This window comes from Bidens hawaiensis, unplaced genomic scaffold (genome assembly GCF_021521415.1).
Source record: "Bidens hawaiensis isolate Kalapana, Puna unplaced genomic scaffold, B.hawaiensis_p1.1 tig00006781_1, whole genome shotgun sequence".
Lineage (NCBI taxonomy): Eukaryota > Viridiplantae > Streptophyta > Magnoliopsida > Asterales > Asteraceae > Bidens > Bidens hawaiensis.
In genome coordinates this window covers 10,900-21,696 of record NW_027491463.1, presented here as the reverse complement: position 1 = coordinate 21,696, position 10,797 = coordinate 10,900, and the positions used below count along the sequence as shown (strand labels likewise).

At 32.4% G+C, this 10,797-nt stretch overlaps 2 protein-coding genes across 2 annotated transcripts; both read left to right on the top strand.

Moving 5' to 3' along the window:
• Positions 1-1,734: 1,734 nt before the first annotated feature.
• LOC143633556 (uncharacterized) lies at positions 1,735-2,268 on the top strand. The gene has a single exon (XM_077101833.1). The coding sequence runs from the start codon at positions 1,735-1,737 to the stop codon at positions 2,266-2,268; it is 534 nt and encodes a 177-aa protein (XP_076957948.1).
• A 6,671-nt stretch (positions 2,269-8,939) lies between these two features.
• On the top strand, positions 8,940-9,473 carry LOC143633555 (uncharacterized). Its single transcript, XM_077101832.1, has one exon. It carries the CDS (start codon positions 8,940-8,942, stop codon positions 9,471-9,473), a length of 534 nt encoding a protein of 177 aa, XP_076957947.1.
• Positions 9,474-10,797: the final 1,324 nt, after the last annotated feature.

The following is a 10,797-nucleotide window of genomic DNA, read 5'->3' as shown; positions in this document are numbered from 1 at the left end:
GGTTTAATTCCGATAGCGCTCATGTTTTACCAATCGACAACACGTTTTTAAATATGTTTTTTTTTATCATAAGTTATGCAAGTGCTAATACCATTACGTGCATTCACTTTTTCGAGTTCTTGTAACTACTAGGGGTGAGCAGCTTAACCGCCATAACTGTTAAACCAAACCATAACCGATATAACCGAACCGATTTTAACCAATAACCGACATAACCGGTGGGTCGGTTTAATGAATGTTTAAAAACCGCTAAATACCGGGTTGGTTTTGGTTTAAGATATTTCCAAAACCGCTATACCGAACCGACCCATTTATTTACCCAACAATATGCTTAATATGTTTGGGATTAATTTCCACCAAACATGTTGTTGGATTATATCATTTTGATGTTTTTGGTTTAACGATTGTTATCAAATCAAGTTGAATTTCATTGTTGGATTATATAATGTCATTCTTTTTTGAATATTTAGTATTAATATTATGGATTATATACCTTTTTAGATTATGTCATGTCGTTATTTTTGTAATAATTGGTACCAAACTTTTAGGCTCAATTACATTATTTTGGTTACGGTTAACCGACCCATAATCGACTCACTATAACCTACAAAACCGATTAACTAAAAACCGCCATAATGGGTTGGTTATGGTTATCCACTAACCGACATATCGGTTATGTTTATTGGTTTGGCTCAAAACCGCCCCAAACCGACCCATGCACACCCCTAGTAACTACCGATACACACCTAACCGAATTCGCATCACTGAACAGCCATAACACGACATGATTTGTTACTTAGCTCAAGCTGACAAGAGACACGTTTTCGTCACACCACTCCCAACCAATCTATATCTGGCTATAAAGCCATCACATGTAAAGCCCCTCCACGTTATCGTCACGTACGAAACAGGGCTTCAAAGCCCTTCTGTATAACGCCCCACTGTGGTTTAAAGCCCATTTACCGCCCCATTATATGTGTATGTGCGTGTGAAAGTCCCCCCCCCCACCCCGAGCGCCCCTACAATAGTGCCCCTCTGCGGTGTTCAGAACCAAAACCGCCCCCCCCCCTCGCGAACGCCCATAACGAACGGTCTTATTGAGATGGTCTGGTTTTAGATATTTGTCATCGGTCAGTTACACATTAAGTCAACACCATGATACAAAAGGGCTTCACATCATTACAAAATATTTTGTTTAAAGAAAAAGATATTTTTATCTGATAAACTAGAATTATCAGAGCCTCGTTGCTCCTTTTCAAAAAATAAGAGTACATAGAAACTCCTTTAAAAATGGAAAACAAACTTTTGTTTTCAAAAGATTCTGAAGAATCAGAACAACAAACAACTGAAATAATAAATTTCAGTGAAAATGAAGAAGGTTTTTCATCAGATTACATGATTAATTATGATCAATTATCAAAAATTAACAAGCTTAAATTTAAGCTTAACTCCAAGCAAGTTTTTAACCAACCTAATAATCTACAAAGTCTTGTTTCAAGAGCTTTTACTAGAAAAAATAAAATCTTCTATTGTTTCAACACTGAAGAAATCTCAGTGGATATAAAAAATACATCTGGAGAAGTGTATTTACCACTTCTAACAAAGGGAGAAATTGCAAAAAGACTTTTGCAAATAAAACCAGATTTAAGAAAGTCCCTCTCTATGGTACATATAGGAGCTGTAAAAATTCTCCTAAAAGCACAATTTAGAGATGGAATTAATTTTCCTATAAAAATGGCTTTAGTTGATAATAGAATTATCAATAGACAAGACGCTCTCCTAGGAGCTATACAAGGAAATTTAGCATATGGTAAATTTATGTTTACTGTTTATCCTAAATTTGCCTTACATCGAGATTCAAAAGATTTCGATAAAACTTTAAGTTTCATACATCAGTGTGAAAGAACCGACCTAATGGAACCAGGAAATAAAGTATTTACGATTAATTATTTAATCTCATATGCTTTAACAAATAGTACTCATTCAATTGAGTATAAGGAAAATGAGAATATAACTATAGAAGATGTATTTTCAGAAATCGGAACCGTAGAAGGAAGTAAGTTTTCAGAACCTTCACAGTTACGAGAAAATTGGGCAATCGATATTGCTCGAAACAAACAAATACTTGTGTCTAAACCAAGACATAGTTATGCAGGAACCTCTTCACATTTAAGAGAAGCTGGTAACAGTGAACTTCAATTAATGAGGTCTATGTCCGAAAGGATAGATAAGTACGGAGAAATTTTAAAAGAAGTTGTTGGGATATAATGTCCTCAAAACTAATTTTAAATACTATAGCTTCTTTAGAAGAAGTAATTGAAGCAAAAATAAACATATATTTTATAAGAATAATATGAGTTCACTCATAAAAATAGAAGAATTAATTAAAGAATTAATTAATAAAATAGACAACATGGCTACTAAAGAAAATTTAGAAGTCATTGCGGCAAAAATTATCAAAGATGTCTTAGAAAAAATTGATAATCACGAAAAAACACAGCCTTCAACATCCGTAAGGCAAAAAGAAAAAATTTCTGAAAAATCTCAGAAATACTCTTTTCCTAACTTCAACGTGGGAAATCCATCATTAGGAAATTCCAAAAGTCCAAACGCGCTAACTTGGCCTTTTAACTCTAATGAAGAAGACCTTCAAAAGTCAAAATAAGGCAATGATAAAAAATTATTTAAAAATAGCCTTTAGAAATATTCAATCCAAAAAGAATGAATATAGAATACTCATTCACTCCATACAAATAAGAATTCATTACTTGATAAACGACATCAATATGGATCCTCATGAAAGGCTTAACAATCTTGCTAAAGAATTCGCAGCCTTATATGATATTAAGAACCATTTACAAGTTCTTGAAGAAAAAGAAATTACATTTTCTACAGCTTAATTCAAAATGAATTCTATTACACAAAAATTAGAACAAGTTTTTAATGAGCAATTAGATACCCTTCCAGTGGATCAAATTAATGAACTCGTTCAACTCTTGTCTTTAAGTGAAGATGAATGCGAGAAAAAAATTTTTGAAAATAAAAATTTGAACGAAAAATATTTCCCAAAAGAAACAGTTTTGGTTATTCCAGAACCTAAAACAGAAGAGGAAGAAGATTCTTCAGAAGAAGATGAAATTCCAAAACAAAATACTAGAATGCATCAAGCTAGTACTAGTTATGGTAGAACACGCTATAAAAAAGCAAAAGCTGAATTCTCTATGCCATATCATAAGGGAATACCTAGTGCTAACAATGGAAGCTCTACTGCCATTGACACTATAAAAATTGACTGTATCTTTGACCTCGAAAAAAGAAAAGAGGTAATTGATAAATGGAATACCGAAATTAGCCTGATAATTCAGTCTAATGAAGAAGAATTCTCTAGTGCTAAAACCTTGTTATTACTAATAGAGCATAAGTCCGCGGGAATAATACAAGATTTTATCAAAGGAACCTCCTGGAATGAGGATTTAGATGGTATTGATCTTTTTGAACAAATTATTAACGCCTTATACACTATGTCTTTAGGCCTTGATTTCTTCTCTAATAAAGATCTAGAAAACCAGAAATTGCTTGAAAAAGCAAGACAAAATTTATCAAGAGCACAGTTATGTGACATCTGTCTTTTAGACGAATTCACCTGTTTGTTCGAAACAAATTTATATAAATTAAGTACAGGAGAATACCACTCTTGGGTAGAAGTCTACTTAATGAAAATTCCAATCGTGGGTGAAAAAGCCAAAGAAAGATGGAATAAAGAGAAAAACGGTTTAACAATGCATTCTCTAGGGTTTGCTACTAAAATTGTTAAGGAAGAAATTGCTACATATTGTGATTTCTCTAAGAAACAAAAACAGTTAAAAAGATTCAACAAAAACTGTTGCAGGAAATTAGCAGAAATTCCACAGTTATCTTTCGGCTGTGAGCAAACAAAAGATAAAAAATATTTCAAAAAGAAATATAAAAAAAGGTATAAACCAAAGAAAAGAATCTGGAAAAATAAAAAGAGAAAATTTACTCCTGGAAAATACTTCTCAAAAGAAAAACCTAAAGTTTGTCCTCAAGGAAAAAAGAAATGTAGATGTTGGATATGCTCTGAGGAAGGGCATTATGCTAACGAATGTCCTAATAGACAAAAATTTCCAGAGAAAGCGAAGCTTATCTCTATAGCAAAAACAGATGGATATTTTCCCTCTGAAGATAGTTTTGATGATTATATGCAAGTATATTCATTAAAAATAATTAGTGATTCATCCTCTGAAGATTTCTCTTCTTCCGAAGAATCTGGATGAATAAAAATCTAATTATCAATTGGGAAGAAGATATTTTACATTTTTTTCCTCAAAAGAAAAATGAGTTAGTATATTCAAACATAACTAATCCTAACTCAATTTATATCAAGGGAAAAATTTTCCTAAAAGGATATAAAATTATAACTCTACACTGTTATATAGACACAGGGGCAAGTCTATGTCTCGCAAGTAAGCATGTTATACCCGATGAATTATGGGAAAATACTCCCAGAAGCATTGATGTAACAATCGCCAATCAAGAAACAATTAAGTTGGATAAAGTCTGTAGAAATCTGATTGTCTATTTCTCAAGAGAACCTTTTATTATTCCAACAATCTATCAACAGGAATCAGGTATTGATATACTCTTAGGAAACAATTTCTGTCAGTTATATGGTCCATTTACCCAATGGCTTGATAGAATATCTTTTCATCTTAATCAGGAAATGATTTTGATTAAAAAAGTAACAAAAGCCTTTCAATTAGGAAAGCCTGGATTTCTTGAATCTATGAAAAAAGATTCAAAAACAAAACAAATACCAGGTACTAATATAACTCAAGAAGTTATAAAACCTGAAGAAAAATACTTTCTAGAAATAAGAAAGTATCAAAAAATTGAAGAAATACTTGAGAAAGTATGCTCAGAAAACCCTATAGATCCTGAAAAATCCAAAAAATGGATGAAAGCGTCAATAGAGTTAATTGATCCAAAAACTATAATCAGGGTAAAACCTATGAAATATAGTCCCCAGGACAGGGAAGAGTTTAAAAAACAAATCAAAGAACTATTAGATCTTAAACTAATAGTCCCAAGTAAATCTCCTCACATGTCTCCTGCATTCTTAGTTGAAAATGAGGCAGAAAAAAGAAGAGGAAAAAAGCGAATGGTTGTAAATTATAAAGCAATCAATGCAGCTACTAAAGGTGATAGCCATAATCTCCCGTGTATGCAAGAGTTACTAACCCTCTTAAGAGGCAAAACCATTTTTTCAAGTTTCGATTGCAAAAGTGGTTTCTGGCAAGTTCTATTAGATGAAGAATCGCAGTTATTAACTGCATTTACATGCCCAGACGGACATTATCAATGGAAGGTAGTTCCTTTTGGTTTAAAACAAGCACCCAACATATTTCAACGACATATGCAAAACGCTTTAAGAGGATTAGAAGAATATTGTACCGTCTATGTTGACGATATAATAGTTTTCTCAAACTCCGAAGAAAAGCACTATTTTCATGTTTTTTCAGTTCTAAAAACAATTGAAAAATATGGGATAATTCTGTCTAAAAAGAAAGCAAATCTTTTTAAGACAAAAATAAATTTCTTAGGCTTAGAAATTGATCAAGGGACTCATTGTCCTCAAAAACACATTTTAGAAAATTTGCATAAATTTCCTAATATCTTAGAAGACAAGAAACATCTTCAAAGATTTTTGGGCGTTTTAACTTATGCAGAAAGTTATATTCCAAAGCTTGCAGAGCTTAGAAAACCGTTACAGGTAAAATTAAAGAAAGATTATGTTTGGGAATGGAAACAAGCTGATACTGATTATATAAAAAAGATAAAGAAAAAATTAACAGATTTTCCAAAACTTTATCTCCCAAAAGAAAAAGATTTTCTTATTATAGAAACTGATGCCTCAAACGATTTTTGGGGAGGAGTTCTAAAGGCTAAAACAGCCGAAAAAGAAGAGATATGCAGATACACTTCGGGAAGCTTTAAACCAGCTGAACGAAATTATCACAGTAATGAAAAAGAATTACTAGCGGTAAAAAAATACTATATCAAAATTTTCCATTTATCTCACTCCTGTAAAATTCCTAGTCAGGACAGATAACAAAAATTTTACTTATTTCCTTAAAACAAAAATTTCTGGAGATAATAAACAAGGACGCCTCGTCAGATGGCAAATGTGGTTCTCAAGATATGCTTTTGATATTGAGCACCTTGAGGGGCCAAAAAATGTCTTGGCTGATTGCCTTACACGTGATTTTCAAAATAATTGAAATCACTATTTACCCGGTTATAAATAAGGACCACACAAGCCCATATTTATCATCTCAAAATTCAATATCTCTTTTTATAAATTTTAAGTAAAGGGGATTCGGGTTTAGAAAATAAAAAGAAATGGATGAATTAAAGGCATTACGCCTTAAAGAAAAATTCTTGATTATTGAGCTTAAAGCCATTCAAGAAAAAATAGCTTTATATGACGAAAGTCTAAAAGCAACAACTGTTAATTCAGAACAGGAATCCAAAAGGATACAATCTGAATCTATTCCCTTACAAACGGCTAAGGGTAAAGAACACTCAAGTCCGTTAACTCCTGTTGCTTTGGAAAAAAGCAAAGATAAGGTAAATGAAGAACCACAATCTTCATCTAGTCCAGAAGCAAACGGCTCTGGTAAAGACACAACAAATCCGTTGATGGCTGACAGTTTGCCAAAAACTGAAAAGGTCTCTCTCAGACCAAGTTACTCAGAAATGGCTAACAAACCAGAAAAAGATACTTCAAGGTTCTATGTCATTTTTGACGGTGATCACAGAGGAATTTATGAAGACTGGTCTCTAGTCTCCAAATACACCTCGGGAAATCCCTTCCCGTTCAGAAAATACAAAACCTTGTATCAAGCACAACAAGAAGCTACACGTTTTTCGGCGGAATTCGGCAAAAAACAAATACCTCTAAAGGTAATAACTTTTCCTGAACCCTTGAAACCCAGGAAATCAGAAAAAATTATAGAGTTCAGAGAAGCTCCCACAAATTTCTCAAAAATGACACGTTTTGAAGAAAAAGAAGAAAAGGATATCATATCTCTGGATGAATTCAGGACAATATGGTCCAAAGCAAGGTCCCTTAGTCAAAATGATTTTGAGTCCGAACATATCTACACAGAAGATAAGGCCACTAAAAGCCTAATTGTCTTTTGTCCAGGCTCTAGCCCAGAACTTGTTTCTCTAGCATTTTCTGCTGGATTAATCAAGTTTATTTATCCTGCGTCTAATTTGCTAGAAATCAGTTTATTGACAGAAGGAATGAAGAAAGCAATTAAAAACTTTCGAAAGAAGATTGCAGCAGCAAAGGATGCAAATATCTTTGTCAAATGCACATCCACTCTTACCGATTGGTATCAAGGAAGTACTTTTCCCGCCTACCATCACCTAGAAATCGGCCTAGCCAAAATAAGAACTGTCAATCCTTCAAAAATTATGAACGATGATGAAGACATTGAAAACTGGAGTTCAATCAGAACAGAAAGATTCATTAGGATCTTTCACAATCTTGATAAAATCAAGAGAGGAAGCTTTAACAAAGTAAATTATTGCAGCAATAATTGCATCATTACAAGTTACAGCACAACGCCTCTTCCACAAGTCGAACGGGCAGCTATCAATAATTTCACACAACAAATTATTGAAAATAAAGTGGAGGTCAGCCCCACCACCAAAGAAAAACTTTGCCAAAAGTTAAAAGAAATCATTGAGGACCACCAATGCACATGGTGCAAAGCAACTTTAACAAAAAGCAGCTCTTCCACTGAAGAAGAATCTACTTTTCGGAAGAAGACACCAGAGATCTGGACCCAACACATGGGTATATAGACTAAAAACGTCATCAATGACGATAGAAGAAGGCCATTTTGGTCATTTGTAAAAATCTGCTTCTCCTATATAAAGAAGTATGATTTAGGTTTAAGGGCATCAACACTCGCCCCTTTTCTTTCACTTTTGATTTCATAAAAGCATGTGTGAGTAAATCTCCTTATAGGAGAAACAATGTAGATATCATGAAGTTTTTCCTTCGGGAAAGACAGTTATGAAATAAAAATATCCTTTTAAATCTTATTCCTTTATCTTCTTCATAATAAGTTTTCATCCTGTAAAACCTGGAATCCTATTTAGCCACCAAGGGGAGTACCGTTTAGCCAGAAGGGAAGGCGTTAGGGAAATCATGGTGTTGTTGGATTGGTCACTTGCAGAAGATTAGAACTTACAAGAGCAAGATAGATTGATTACAGATTGAAAGGTATAAATTTATTTCTGCTGTTTTTATACTTCAAAAGATTCTATATATGTTTCTCCTTACCAAAAGAAATATCTTTTTCTTTAAACAAAATATTTTTCCGCATTATCCGCAGTATGGTATCAGAGCCTCGTTGCTCCTTTTCAAAAAATAAGAGTACATAGAAACTCCTTTAAAAATGGAAAACAAACTTTTGTTTTCAAAAGATTCTGAAGAATCAGAACAACAAACAACTGAAATAATAAATTTCAGTGAAAATGAAGAAGGTTTTTCATCAGATTACATGATTAATTCTGATCAATTATCAAAAATTAACAAGCTTAAATTTAAGCTTAACTCCAAGCAAGTTTTTAACCAACCTAATAATCTACAAAGTCTTGTTTCAAGAGCTTTTACTAGAAAAAATAAAATCTTCTATTGTTTCAACACTGAAGAAATCTCAGTGGATATAAAAAATACATCTGGAGAAGTGTATTTACCACTTCTAACAAAGGGAGAAATTGCAAAAAGACTTTTGCAAATAAAACCAGATTTAAGAAAGTCCCTCTCTATGGTACATATAGGAGCTGTAAAAATTCTCCTAAAAGCACAATTTAGAGATGGAATTAATTTTCCTATAAAAATGGCTTTAGTTGATAATAGAATTATCAATAGACAAGACGCTCTCCTAGGAGCTATACAAGGAAATTTAGCATATGGTAAATTTATGTTTACTGTTTATCCTAAATTTGCCTTACATCGAGATTCAAAAGATTTCGATAAAACTTTAAGTTTCATACATCAGTGTGAAAGAACCGACCTAATGGAACCAGGAAATAAAGTATTTACGATTAATTATTTAATCTCATATGCTTTAACAAATAGTACTCATTCAATTGAGTATAAGGAAAATGAGAATATAACTATAGAAGATGTATTTTCAGAAATCGGAACCGTAGAAGGAAGTAAGTTTTCAGAACCTTCACAGTTACGAGAAAATTGGGCAATCGATATTGCTCGAAACAAACAAATACTTGTGTCTAAACCAAGACATAGTTATGCAGGAACCTCTTCACATTTAAGAGAAGCTGGTAACAGTGAACTTCAATTAATGAGGTCTATGTCCGAAAGGAAAGATAAGTACGGAGAAATTTTAAAAGAAGTTGTTGGGATATAATGTCCTCAAAACTAATTTTAAATACTATAGCTTCTTTAGAAGAAGTAATTGAAGCAAAAATAAACATATATTTTATAAGAATAATATGAGTTCACTCATAAAAATAGAAGAATTAATTAAAGAATTAATTAATAAAATAGACAACATGGCTACTAAAGAAAATTTAGAAGTCATTGCGGCAAAAATTATCAAAGATGTCTTAGAAAAAATTGATAATCACGAAAAAACACAGCCTTCAACATCCGTAAGGCAAAAAGAAAAAATTTCTGAAAAATCTCAGAAATACTCTTTTCCTAACTTCAACGTGGGAAATCCATCATTAGGAAATTCCAAAAGTCCAAACGCGCTAACTTGGCCTTTTAACTCTAATGAAGAAGACCTTCAAAAGTCAAAATAAGGCAATGATAAAAAATTATTTAAAAATAGCCTTTAGAAATATTCAATCCAAAAAGAATGAATATAGAATACTCATTCACTCCATACAAATAAGAATTCATTACTTGATAAACGACATCAATATGGATCCTCATGAAAGGCTTAACAATCTTGCTAAAGAATTCGCAGCCTTATATGATATTAAGAACCATTTACAAGTTCTTGAAGAAAAAGAAATTACATTTTCTACAGCTTAATTCAAAATGAATTCTATTACACAAAAATTAGAACAAGTTTTTAATGAGCAATTAGATACCCTTCCAGTGGATCAAATTAATGAACTCGTTCAACTCTTGTCTTTAAGTGAAGATGAATGCGAGAAAAAATTTTTTGAAAATAAAAATTTGAACGAAAAATATTTCCCAAAAGAAACAGTTTTGGTTATTCCAGAACCTAAAACAGAAGAGGAAGAAGATTCTTCAGAAGAAGATGAAATTCCAAAACAAAATACTAGAATGCATCAAGCTAGTACTAGTTATGGTAGAACACGCTATAAAAAAGCAAAAGCTGAATTCTCTATGCCATATCATAAGGGAATACCTAGTGCTAACAATGGAAGCTCTACTGCCATTGACACTATAAAAATTGACTGTATCTTTGACCTCGAAAAAAGAAAAGAGGTAATTGATAAATGGAATACCGAAATTAGCCTGATAATTCAGTCTAATGAAGAAGAATTCTCTAGTGCTAAAACCTTGTTATTACTAATAGAGCATAAGTCCGCGGGAATAATACAAGATTTTATCAAAGGAACCTCCTGGAATGAGGATTTAGATGGTATTGATCTTTTTGAACAAATTATTAACGCCTTATACACTATGTTTTTAGGCCTTGATTTCTTCTCTAATAAAGATCTAGAAAACCATAAATTGCTTGAAAAAGCAAGACA